At 36.1% G+C, this 13,841-nt stretch overlaps 1 protein-coding gene across 1 annotated transcript in view; it reads left to right on the top strand.

The window, feature by feature from the left end:
- The first annotated feature begins 206 nt into the window (after window positions 1-206).
- The window catches only part of LOC121378821 (S-adenosylmethionine synthase-like), a 30,467-nt gene continuing 16,832 nt past the window's right edge, over window positions 207-13,841 (top strand). The window contains exons 1-2 of the mRNA XM_041507150.1: window positions 207-377; window positions 10,977-11,290. Coding sequence (XP_041363084.1) covers window positions 245-377; window positions 10,977-11,290 — 447 coding nt within the window. The 5' untranslated portion in view covers window positions 207-244. The remainder of the gene's footprint in view (window positions 378-10,976; window positions 11,291-13,841) is intronic.

The raw sequence follows: 13,841 nt of genomic DNA, 5'->3' as shown, positions 1-13,841 counted from the left end.
AAAACCTCTTGGTGTAACACTTAATACAATAAGTACACATTGGTAATTATTAATTAACAGCTACAGTGTAAAATGAAAATCACTGTATACGTAAGCCCCTTCGGTGTGGCAGAGTCTACTTTAAGACATAGTATCCAATCAGTTTTACTTTTGTGCTCACGTGACAGAAATGGGGTATAAAATGGCTGGTGTCCGCGAAATCTTCCTCTTTTCCGATAAATGTTGGTGTGGTTGTGTTGTAAAGATGTCAATTGTAAATGGAATGGACAACGGCGATCATTATAGAGAAATCAATTACCATTATGCCGAAGAATGTAGCCAAGATGATGTGGGTTCCTTCCTCTTCACGTCAGAATCCGTAGGGGAAGGCCACCCAGGTAACAAACAAATTGCTGCCGATTCTGAAAATGCATCAAATATAAAATAGTAAAATAAATACCTATTTTACATCACAATACTGTAGGATTTGTTAAGTATGTTATAGTAGCGGTGGTCCGTTCGTTTATATATATGTATAAATAACTGGAATATTTAGATGACACCTCGGTGACCAGTTCTGAAAATAAAAATATTATTGCTACTCGGTTGCAACCTACTCCGGCTACTGGACCAGTTTTTGTAAATTATAATTGCCCAATAGATCTTTATGTTACTAAAGTTTCCCCTCATATTACTGCGGCTGAAATTAACTTTATAAACACAATTAAAATTTATTAATTAAAGTTTTCATTAGTGTGTGTTGTGGAGCTCTCAAACGGAGTTAATTTGCAACTATCCGTTCATGTAGGCCCTACTGTGTTTAATGGTAAACCTGTCAGTGTCTGTTTAGATAGTAAGATACCACTTGTTTTTAAGGAATCTACACATGCATGAACCCTGACATTGGAAAATGATTGTATATTTCAATTAACAAAAACTTCCCCAAAATTTAACTAAACATGTGAAGAACAGACATGTACTGATTTAGAAAAGAGTTTGACCCGTACCCCTCTATATCAAATGCTCTAAAGAGCTCGAAAACTACCCTAACCATTGAAAGGGGAGTTAGGGTCGAACTTGTGACCAGATTTAGATTTAAGAAAATATAACCACCATTCATTGTACCAATTTAATATTAAGGGATGTGCAACCTCTGCCCATCCCTCCTGCCCCCCAAAACAAAAACAACCCATACACTAAAAAGTCGTAGAAAAAAAAAAGCAAAAGCTTAGTTAGTGGCTAGCCCTTGTTGCCCCTCTGTTTAGTACATAAATGTTAGTACGATGTAGAAGATTCAATTTATGGAAATTAATTTTAGTGAACAGATCAAAGTTAAAGTATAACTTTAAAAGATATCTGAGAAACAGTCATCAGTGTATATATTTTTAAGTGATCCCCTAATATATGAGAACACTGATGGGGAAAAACCCAACCCTCTGAGAGAATTTAATCCTACAACATAACACCTCAACACAGAGATCCTGCCCCTTAGTACCAAGTATACCGGTGGTATAACCAATATGAAGTTTGTTTTGTTTAACAACATCACTGAGCACATTGATTTATTAATCATTGGCTATTGGATGTCAGACATTTGGTAATTGTAACATACATGTAGTCTTGCAGGGTATAATCTACCATACATTTTGGGGCTAGTCACCGGATTAGTCAGTTTAAAAATGTAACCTTTAGATCAAGTAGTGTTTTCCTTAGCTTGTTTTAGTGCGGCACCAATATTTTTTGCCATTCATTTATTAAAGCAAACACACAAATTACATTAATGTTTATTTCAATTAATTTTGGTCTATTTTTAATGAATTACAAGTGCCCCGAAAATGGTGAAAATGCCCCAAAAGTGTTTGGTCTACCATGCCTTGCCAAATTTCTAGGGAAATCGCTACTGAGTGATTATGTTTTTTTTTACAAAAACCATGTTGAGTGAGTACAAGTTTTATATGTAGTAGTGCTGCACCGATAAACCGGTATACCACGATAATTGATCAGCTCGATACGAACCGCCATACAGTTTTGCTTATAGCAATTTTTACACACCATTTATATTTTTTAATTGGTAATGACAGAAAATGTAACAATCCGTTAAGTGTAGTTGGCATACGAAGTGATAGGTCGGTTATACATGGTTCTAACGTCTGAAACAAAACTTAACAATAAAAATAACCAGCAGGGTTTGCACTTTAAGGTCGCTCGATCACTTTTGGCAAGTCAAAATAGCGTCGGGCAAGTCAAAACCTTATCATGTCATCGGCTTGGTGACAGAAAATTTCCGCTTATTATATTATGTATCGAAATGTAAATAACTAATCGGAAAGGTGTATTTATTGTTTTCAACTGGTTTCCTATTAATATCTGCGCAACCAAACCCATATAGGATGGTTTTGAATGTATTCGGTAAAACTCGGCCACGTAAATGTATTCGTAGGTTCAATCGAAACACCTCGGCTATGTCCGTCTTTACTTTTCATTTAGTTAGTCGGAACAAACTCGTCGCATTCCGCTACGCTATGTTTCGCAGAAAGATTTTGTTTACGAGCCTGACGTTTTCCGAAGTTACATGTGTTGAAACGTTTTCGTTTCTTACGGAATATACCGAGTCTACTATAACACACCCAATCGTCACTGCCAACGATGTCTTGAAACAACAGCTATCATTGCCTGTGCACATGCAAGTGTTAAAGAGGGGAGATGCAGCTTAAAAACACTAATATTGGGGGTTGGGGTGTGGGCTGGATATTCTTATGTATAAAACACTTAATTTATTAAATCAATTATATTTACTTGTTTTAAGTGTTTTTATCATCAAAATAAGTGCATAAAATCCTAATTAATTGAACTGTCGTGCAAAAAACAAAGGTTTTCATATAATATATTTTTATAACCAGTGACCATACTGTCAACAACATTGTTTATCCTGATGTTGTTAAGTCTGATGATTTTTGTGTTACCTTATACATTACAATACATGCCCAAACTAAAAAGATGAAGTATCGGGGTGCAATTTGTTTTTTAAATTTTGATTAGCAGTTTTTCCTACTGGATGGAGAATTGATTAGCAACTATTGGGAATTTGATTAGCACTTTAATAAAATGAGTAAACATGAATAAAACACACTTTTCAATAAAATTGAACAGAACAGAACATGAGAAGGGTCATCACTGTCACTTGTTTACAAAGCCGTATCCTCTGGGGGTCAAGAGAGGCAGTTGCCTCCCCCCTCCCCCTCCACACACCCAGAGAATCTCACTTTGTTTTTTTTTGGCTATATAGAAAATAGCATAGAAATGTCAGGGTTTGATTTTTATAGTACAACATATTTCTGAATAATATTTGTCAGTGGTTATGCTAAGCAGCTTGGTCAGCTAACTTGTTCAAAGTGATTTTTTAGTCTTTCCTGAGTTGATTTGTATGTCTTATCCAAAGTGTGATTGAAGCCCGAGAAAAATTCCTTATTTGGCTGATCATTCCAACGTATTCGGTGTTAAGTTATGAAAATTGACAATTCTTAAACGATATATATATATATACATATTTTACCGGAACATTATTTGCCTAGGCAATTAGAAATTAAAAACGCCAAGCTGTTAATTAATAGATAATACCGTATGTATACGCAAACATTTTCGCGGCTAAAATATTTCGCGATCAATCTTTCATTTTACATTTTCACGATAGTTTTTGCCAATAATAAAATAAATACGACCAATATCAACTGAACTCCTTTCAATGACAGTTTCACGTACGATATAATTATTCTCGCCATGCGGTCCGTGTGGCGTTAGTCTTGTCCGCATGTATGTCTGATAATACATGATGCAGAAAACTTCAAAAATCACAAACTAGACCAAATACTGTTTATTAGTAGTATTCATAGGTTGCATTCAGGTTTACAAATAACGAAAGCCACAAGTATGTATCGAATATAAGAATAATCAGTGTAAAAATACCCCAACTGAAATCTCGTAGTCACGAGATACCAGATGTGAGTTCAGCCAGCCACTTGTCGCTAATGTTTGCCAGACTGTTTTTTACGCAACAAGTTAAACCGAACGACCACTTCGACAACCGGTCAAAATAATTATCAGACGTTTTGACTACTGGCTATCACTGAACGCAGATCATGCATAGCACCGAGTGTCACTTGTAGTATAAAACCACGTGGCAGGTAATTTGACGATAAAAATAAAGTGCATGCGATGCGCTATGTGTTTTGTATCTATAGGCATTATTCAAAGCTAAATCGGAAATAATTCAACGCGTAATTAAATTCGCGGAGCTATCAGCATGTTTGCAATTTTCGCGGTATATTTAATTCGTGAACATAATATATTTGCGTGCATGGTAGGCTACAAGTTCAGTGTACACGGTCATAGCTGCTTGCAAATTAGGTTACCACGATGACGTAGCAACTAGTACGTTACGTCACTGTTCTTGTTGAAACGTCAAACAAGTATTTTCTATTTGCAATACTAACACATGCGAGAAGGTTGTACACTGAGATAAATTTTTAAAATGTTTATCATTGGCGAATCAGTTACTTGTACCTTGGCTGCGATCACGGAAAATCGACGCCCCTAAGTGCATTCTTCTCCCGCGATCTCAATTCAAAGATCAATTTGGTTACAAAAAACATGCATCGCAAACTGCTAGTCATTGTTACAATATTGCATTGCGATCGCAAGATTTTGCATAGCTTTTTGCGATGCGAACCCGGTCATTTTGCTGCCTGAGTATAGGTATAACTTTTCACATAAATCACATGTCCTGCATCAGTAAAGCTTCGTTTATAGTTCTATCTGTGAATATTCACCTCCGTGCATGTCAAAATTTTTGTTTTTCACTTTTAAAATTTTAATTAAATTTTTTTAATGTTTTAAAAACATTTTAACATGCATCGAGATAGATTCTACAGATACACTATCAATGACACTGAATAAGATTATGGTTGGCCAGACATTTAATTCTGTAGAATTCTTGTTTGCAATTTACAATATATTTTACAATTAATATATTATCAGGGGTTCAAAAATCCCATCGCCAGACGCCCGTGCAAAGTGGGATTTTCATGCCTGGCAAGTAATTATGTTAACAACTACATATGCCCGATGACAAGTGACTAATGTAACACCTAAAACCTTTCTAAAATTTTGTTACAAATCTCGGTAAAACCTTTGCAAAGAGTTCCTATCGTGCGAGCATTTACATTTACATAGCTTTAAGGAGAACTAACCCTAACCCTAAATGCTGGAACAATCGGAACTCACTCTTGCCAATGTGTTGACACGCAAAAACGGAAAACAATGTGTTGAAAAGTTCAATAACAACTTTAGAGTTATTCCCCCTTTTACTATTGACTAAGATCGGTAATTTCCGCCACTGAACGTTCGACTGAATTTATACAAGTAATCTGTTCGATGATCTTCAAAGTTTGAAATAACATCCAATACGCTTTACAGCTTATATAAAAATAAAGTATGCATGCCTTGTGTGTGCAATCATAATGTTTAATCCTTGCAAACATGGTAAATGAGATGGGATAGTTTAAAATTGTCATATTCAAATTAAATTTGATAATGTCATTCCGGAATCTGCTCTTTGCAAATTCACTTGAACAGAGCATAAATATTATGAACTGTATTTTTATAAAAGTTGCAAGACATTTTAGTTTAGATATAATAAACCTTATAGCAGAACATACTTAATGTTTTTTTCAGTACTTTACAAATGTAAATCTACGTTCGTGTAAAATGAACGGGTAAGGTGAAGTTATGTTTCATTAGCCCTACACCATAATCATGACAAGTTAGATTTCATTAGCGCTATGTCATAATCATGATGGTGCAATGCCCTCTAAGCATGTACATGAATATATTCTTCTTTTTTTCTGCTATATTAATAGTTTTTTAAAAGAATGGCTCACGAGTGAAAAGGGATCTCACAACATCCACGGCCATACAATTGGTCACTAGGCATACATCGACACAATAATTATATTTAGATGAACAAATGGACACTATTTAAAAAACGAAGTTTAAATCAACAAATAGAGAAGACAGTTGATACTACTGGACAGACATATATCTATACATTTAGTACTTCCTAGGTAAGTGTTGTAACCTATTGGCAAATTTTTTTATTTGTGCAATTAAACCAATTACTTTCAAGATTAGTACACTATTAAGCACTATATTAAACTAAATAGAAGTAACATAATTGGTTACCTAAAGAAGTATGGGCAAGTGGAAACATATATGGGGCAAGTGAATATCTGATTGGCACTTTCCGTGGCAAGTAATATTTTTGAACCCCTGATTATTATATTTTGCTTTTTGTTGGTATTTTTATGATCACCTGATTTAATTGGAATTCAAAATATGAACTCCAGTCAGTACAGAAATTATAGTTTTTGAACAGTTTCTTCTTTCTGTTCATCATTATGATTATCAGATTGGCCAAACTATCAACAATGTATATTAATATAACTGTTGATGGATGACAATAGCAAAAATCTCAACGACACAGTTGATTTGAATTCCCCCAACCCAAGTTTTATCTTCCACATATATCTTTATCAATTACATCCTTCACTGGAGAAATGTTGGTTTATATATATTCCAATTCATGTTTGGATACCTGTATCTGCCAAGGACTAAAGTTAAGATTTTAGCAGCACATTATATTTGAACAATTCTTTGATACAATATTTATTGTATTTGTACACCAGTTTGGATTCACAAAATGGAAGTTTGGTATAAATAAAATATTCCTTAAATTGGTCAAAACATAGAAGCATAGAATTAATTGTTAATGGTATTTTTGTATCTACATAAATCCATGTTAAATATTCGAACATGCTCCCCATAACGTCCAGTTTCTCTGTTTCCGATTCTTGATGGTGAGAGCAAAAATATTGAAAATAAAAGTAATTTCTTTTAGGTACATGTGTATTATCTAGTCAGTTTTGCCAATTTCTCTATATAGAGAGAGAGAATACATTTTTAATCGTTACTCAATTTAACATGCCATCTTGAATGTCGTGTTATTTATACTTGGAACATTGAGAAGGATTTTTATTTCTGAAAAAGTTTTTAAATAAAACTAACTTAACAAAACTAACGCGGGTACTTAATTTTCGCGCAATTCGCGCAAAAACATTTAGCGCGAAATTTACAATCCCGTGAAAAATTAATCTATTCTAATTTGATCACCAAATTGTTATAGACGACCTGATTATAGAAATGTACAATTCCCAAACGTTCAAAAGAACATGGATATGGACCCAGATATATATGGTGTGTAACAAAATAAACAAAACAAAATCATTTTCAATTAATTTATTACAAAACAAACAATGCATGTAATACAGTGATTGAGGAACAACATACACGGGAAAAGGAATTAAACACTGCTTACTAGTAGGTATTTAAAGTTCTTACGTAAGAATGAAGTTGGTGAAACTTGCCGATCTATTGTTAGTCACTTTATGTCAACAAGAATGCCGGCTTTGCGAAAAACATTCATGATCAGATTCTTTTTCTTTGACACAATTTCACACACTTCAATTAGCCACTGTGCATGAATTGGTTTAACAATGCTGGTTTTTATGTCAACATTCACACTTTTAACATACGTTTCCTCGTTTTCATCCTATTTTTTTCCAACTTCATTTGCATACCACACATGAAAGCACCGTTTCAATTCATCTTTGAAAATTCTGTTGACAGTTAAATCCAATGGCTGAAGCTGATGCGTACAACAAGCAGGAATGTACACAATCGAAAATGTTTTTTGTTTGTTAACAGTTCGCGTATTTTCTCCGTTCTTTGAGCTTTGTAAATGTCAAAAAGACACTAGGCTTTTTGATCACGTGACAGGCCAAGTTCTTTTCGGGTCGAGGTCACATACGGGTCAATGACGTTCTCAATAAACTGGAGCATGCTCGATTCATTACTCCAATGTGTTTCTGTGTGAGTAACGTCCCAATCGTCAGGAAAGTTTATATTTGGATGGCACCGGTCTGTTTTCCCCGCATAGATTACCTGTGGTGGTAACATCTCTCCACTCTTGGCAAAGCCGTAATTTAACGTTTGTCGTCGATGCCCGATATCGTCACCTGTTTTGCACCTCGTTGTTCTATTGTCCAATCGCCCCCGGGAATGAGTGAAACTCCAGGCTGGTCCCAGTTGATTATCAGGAATAGAATCTTTACTCACGGCATCAGACACGCGTTTAAGAAACACCTTCTTAATCTCCTCGAAATCACAAGGGACTTTTTTCACGTCTTTTGTCCCTTTACGTTTAACAAACCCCATCCGACGCAGCAACGGTCTAGCCCAAGGAACAGTTAACTCTACGGTCAACTCTACGTCACCTCCGAATTCTTTTAACATGGATTTGTCTTTTCCGTGACTTTTGCTGTGACTATCGTTTCCGCCTCGTTTTCAGTCTTGCTTTTTCACGTGGATTTGGCAAGCCGGGCGTTTTAGATTGGGGTGAATTTTTTAACCATGAGAGTAAAGACATTTTGGATGGTAGTGATTTACAAACGATCTACGCTTCTATATATAACGACTAAACACAAGCAGCCATTTATTTAATCTTAAAGAGGCCCTTTACCTGTGAAACCCTAATCGTTTGATCTGGTAGAAAGCCTACACGATCAAACGGTTGTTTTTGGATTGTCTTAATTGTTCACTGTATAAACACTCATACTAATTTTGTTAACATGGCTAATTTCTTTTGGCGCGAAAATTACACCCCTCGAAAATAAATGATTTTTACAGTATGTAATAAATTCACATGTAATATGCAGTGGTATTAACACAGCTATGTATGGTGTGGAACAATCATCATACTGCACATGCACAAAAATATACGCAAACATACATATATACATATGCACATACACATACATACATACATACATATACGTACATATATGCATACAAACACACATATACAACTGTAACTTGGATTTAACCAAAAGATACATAGACGTGTGTTGTTAGGGAAGTTAATATTTCAAAGGGAGGTAGACGGGTTATCCTAGTTGCACTTGTAGCACGTGCTACAGGCCCTGCAGTGTTGTGTACATGCATTTATTTTTCACAGGTAATTTTTCCCCTCCCCCGAGGAGGTTGCAAAATATATATCCTGGGAAGGGGCCCCCACTGTTATTTGTGCAACAGATCCTACAGATCCTTACACAAACACTGAAGGGAGGCCACTTACATTAATTTTATGTCGCATTTAAATCTGCCCATAGTCACTTACATTACTTATGGGGACGCGTTAATTTCAAGATTTACAGTAGACCATTTTCCCTGTTGGCAGGGAAATACCCCAATTCACCAAAAAGGGACCCTTTAAAACCTGATAAATTTTTTTCTATAGTAGCACTAGCAAGGTATTTCTTACATGCACCATCCCACAGACAGGACAGCACAGACTACAACTGCCTTTGATACAGTGTTCGAAATAAGCACTTGTAAGTTAGTCTTGACAAGTGAAAATCTATTCAGGCAAGTGAAATGTTCCTTGGTGGTGGTCCTGTAAATTGAAACAAAAATTCTTTACAAATTGCCATCAAACTGCATAGGTTAACTCTTTTTGTGATACAAGTTTTAAGGCAATTGATGGAACATCCAAGGTAATCTGAATGACACAACCATAATACATGATCAGGGCTGTATCTCTGCACAAAGCAGTCGAATGGGCATTTGGCAAAACAGTGGATGATTCCATGGATCTCTATCTAGGAGAATAGCCACTCCCGAAGAAATCATTTGCTGGGAATTTCACCCCTCTTGTATCACCACAAAGTTTATTCCACCCCTCTTGCATCGCCACAGAGGACTGCCACTCAGACTAGTTTACCAACGCACGCGCAGTTCTACATTTAGTTTGTTTCTACTGCATTATCTTTTACCCTTTATTGAAAATGAGATTTAATGTTTAATTTAATGGTACTTTGTAAAGAAACATGTTTATTTAAATACTGTATTTCTTCTCCTTTTTTTTAAATTGTGGGGTTTTTTTTAGTTTGTATAGGTTTAAAACTTAGTAACATGTTTTTATATGAAATTTTGCTTTATTCATTGTGAAGTTAAATGTCAATTCATCGGTTTTCTTTAAATGCAAATGGTTATTATTCAACAAGAAAACTAAGTTTTAATTTTAGCTGTGCAGTTAAATTCCAATGTGATAATTGGAGGGCTAGTTGAATTTTAGAAGGACCAGTAACATTTTTCCTCCACTAGCCCTTGGTTTTTATGTTAATTTTCAACCTTGCAGGCAGTCTTTGAACCCTTCATTGTTTAAAGTGTGTGTGTAGTCTTTTAACAGTCGAGCTTCCAAGTAGGATTTGATTTCTCGGTTTGCAGGAGGAAAAGGCAAAGTTTGATAATAGGTGAAGTGAACATTATTTTTGGAATGTTGTATTAAATTTATAAATGTATGTTCTGCATTCATTTGGAAAGCTTTTGAATTGTACACTGTTAGAGCTTTCATTGTCAAATACTAGTTACTAGAAAGAAAGAAAGAAAGAAAAAAATGTTTTATTTAGCGAGGCACTCAACACATTTTATTTACGGTTATATGGCGTCAGACATATGGTTAAGGATCACACAGATTTTGAGAGGAAACCCACTGTCGCCACATAGGCTACTCTTTTTACGACAGGCAGCAAGGGATCTTTTATTTGCGCTTCCCACAGGCAGGATAGCACAAACCATAGCCTTTGTTGAACCAGTTATGGATCACTGGTCGGTGCAAGTGGTTTACACCTACCCATTGAGCCTTGTGGAGCACTCACTCGGGATTTTGGAGTCGGTATCTGGATTTTAAAAAAACCATGCCTCGACTGGGATCCGAACCCAGTACCTACCAGCATGTTAGTTACTACTACTACTGGTAACAAAGTACCCTGTATAACAAAAACAATTGAATATTTTCATTAAAAAAATTCCTTTCTCATTTGTAGATAAAATCTGCGACCAGGTGAGCGATGCTATCTTAGACGCACATCTAAAGCAGGACCCCAATGCCAAGGTAGCGTGCGAAACGGTCGCCAAGACGGGCATGATTCTTGTGGCTGGTGAAATCAGCTCCACTGCTCACGTGGACTATCAAAAAGTGATCAGAGACACTATTCGACAAATCGGTTATGACGATTCGTCCAAGGGATTTGACTACAAGACTTGCAATGTTCTCATCGCACTTGAGGAGCAGAGCATTGATATTGCAGCTGGTGTACATGTTGACAGAAATGAGGAAGATATTGGTGCGGGAGACCAGGTACAGACAACTTCAAATGTTTTGTTTGCTGAGACAGTTTTTATTATATTATTAAAATGCTTATTTTGATGCATGCATATGAACCTCTTTAATAATATAATAAAAACTGTTATACAACATTAATTAAAGGAAGGGACAATTAAGGCATTTGGCCTGGTATGCATATTCAATGATATATAATGCACATTATTGCTTAATATCAACAAGTATAATAAGGAGGGGACAATTACCGCATTTGGCCTGGTATGCATATTCAAGGATATATAATACACATTATTACTTAATATCAACAAGTATAATCGTATAGTTAATTAATAAAACGGTTAAATGAGACTGCTAGTATATATAACTGGCACAGCCATTTTGTACCATCCCAGTGAATACTCCTCTGGCGAGCCGGTGGTTACGTAATACGTGTCACGTCAGGAATAAGTCTTAGAACTGAAGAAACAAAACATACCTGATGTTTGCAGATGCATCGCAAGTTCTGTAAAAATATCCATCCCAGTAAGCCAGCAATAAGTATATACTATTTTTCAATACAAAATAAACCATTATCAAAGTGTCGAAATAACTGTATTATGTTTTGTATATAAATTAACCCACGTACTGAAATGATAATCAGAGAGTTTTCTTAGTTAATTGGTCTTTTCTCTCTGTGGTTCCTGATTGACAGGTGTATATTTTGGACGGTCACCAAATCAAGGTGTCTAGACAACAAAATACATGCACGTTTTATAAAGATCACACGTTATTGTAGGGTAGCCATGCGGCCACCCCTAAAATGATAATGGATATTATCAGCCGTCCTGCTTTATTACTGTAAATAATTCAGTGAAATCCTTGATTAAGTAGACTTTCCCATCTAAAATCACAAAACTGACCAAGTGCGTAGTCCCAAACAAAATTTTTTTCACTTTGGTATCATGAGTGGTTGTTTTTACTCCCAACGTACCCTACCAATAGGCCTAATAATATGCATTGTTTCTTTGGATTTTTTAAGAGAAAAATACTATAACCCCATTTTGTTCTGTTACCGTATTTTGTACAAAACGTACCAGTGTATAACCCGCAACACCGTTTTTAACACACATTTTACAGGACCAATTCATACATAACATGCACTGGTTTATAAGCCGCACATTACTTCAAATATTTACAGCAAAGTGACCAACAGTTTACGCATGTTTTTAGGCAGGGGTCACGTGTTCGTTACTAAATACATACATGTATGCCTTTGTATTTTTTTGTAATATATCTAAAAAGACACTTGTTTATATGTGACTTTAAAATTATTTACGATTATACTTGCTGATATTTCTTTGTTCTCACAATTTGTCAGGAATAGACAAATAGGCCTGAAAGCATTGTAGGTAAAACTCCACATGTTCGATCGGCTGGTTGGGTGTTGAGTGTAACAGATCTATACTTGATAACTTTTAATATTCAGTTGGTGGTGTTAAATTATACTGTACCAGCAATACGTAGTTTCAGATACAGCGTATTGGTACAATTTATTGTTCCCATTCATACAATCATTCTGTAAAAACCCCCAGCAAAACTACCAGTAGTGATGACGTTTTGTGACAAACGGTCACGACAATACAGTGGGTTTTTTGTCCACACGATTGAATGGCAGTGGGTTTTCTTTACAAATCACCGAGTTCATCCGATTCGAACCCATCGAAACTGTCGTCTTCTGTGTCCAAATGAAACACCTGAGCTACCTCGGTGGCAGGACGACGCCAGAATCAACACCAACATCATCCATGTTGTCAACACTCGTCTCACTTTCCCCGTACGTCAGTTCCGCTTTGACAAAACTGCTAACGATGCATGAACTTAGCACTCTGTTACACGCTCTGCAATTCGCTCGCACAATTTAGAATACGGCAAGTTGCGGTGTAACTATGTTCACCATCTGTCATCCACTTTTCCCACATTTAAAACACCTGTTCACGGAGATGTCGATGGGTTGTAACAACTTCGTCATTCCCTCTGGAATAACTACAGGAATGGTGTTCAACTGTTTCACCTGTTTTTTAATACCATCGGTGATATGGGCTCTCATGGAATCCATAACAAGAATGGATTTACGCTGGACGTTTAACATAACATATTTTCAACTACTCTGCCATCATTGCTTCACTCATCCACCCTTTGTTACATCTTACAACAATTCCAGTTGGGAATTTTTCCTTGGGTATCGTAATACGCTTGAAAATAACCATAGGTGGCAGTTTTCGTGCGGATGCAGTGCAAGCGAGCACTATGGTCAATGACTACTTTTCGTGGCCAGTGGTTTGGATTGTCACCGTGCTGTCTCCCTTTGTTGCGACGGCACATGGGGATATCAAAAGTCAATGGAACTTCATCCATGTTGGATATTCCGTCGTGGCAAATGTTATTCTCTGCAATGGTGTCACTTGCATACTTTCGGAAAAGCACCAACTTTTCTTCAAAATCTTCTGGCAACATCTGTGACATAGTTGTATGGGCACGGATAGACAAGGAATTTCTCTTCATAAATCTGTAGCACCAAGAAGGTCCG

Source organism: Gigantopelta aegis, chromosome 8 (assembly GCF_016097555.1).
Source record: "Gigantopelta aegis isolate Gae_Host chromosome 8, Gae_host_genome, whole genome shotgun sequence".
NCBI classification, from domain to species: Eukaryota; Metazoa; Mollusca; class Gastropoda; order Neomphalida; family Peltospiridae; genus Gigantopelta; species Gigantopelta aegis.
Note: the sequence above shows the minus strand (reverse complement) of the source record. Positions and strands in the feature narration are given on the sequence as shown.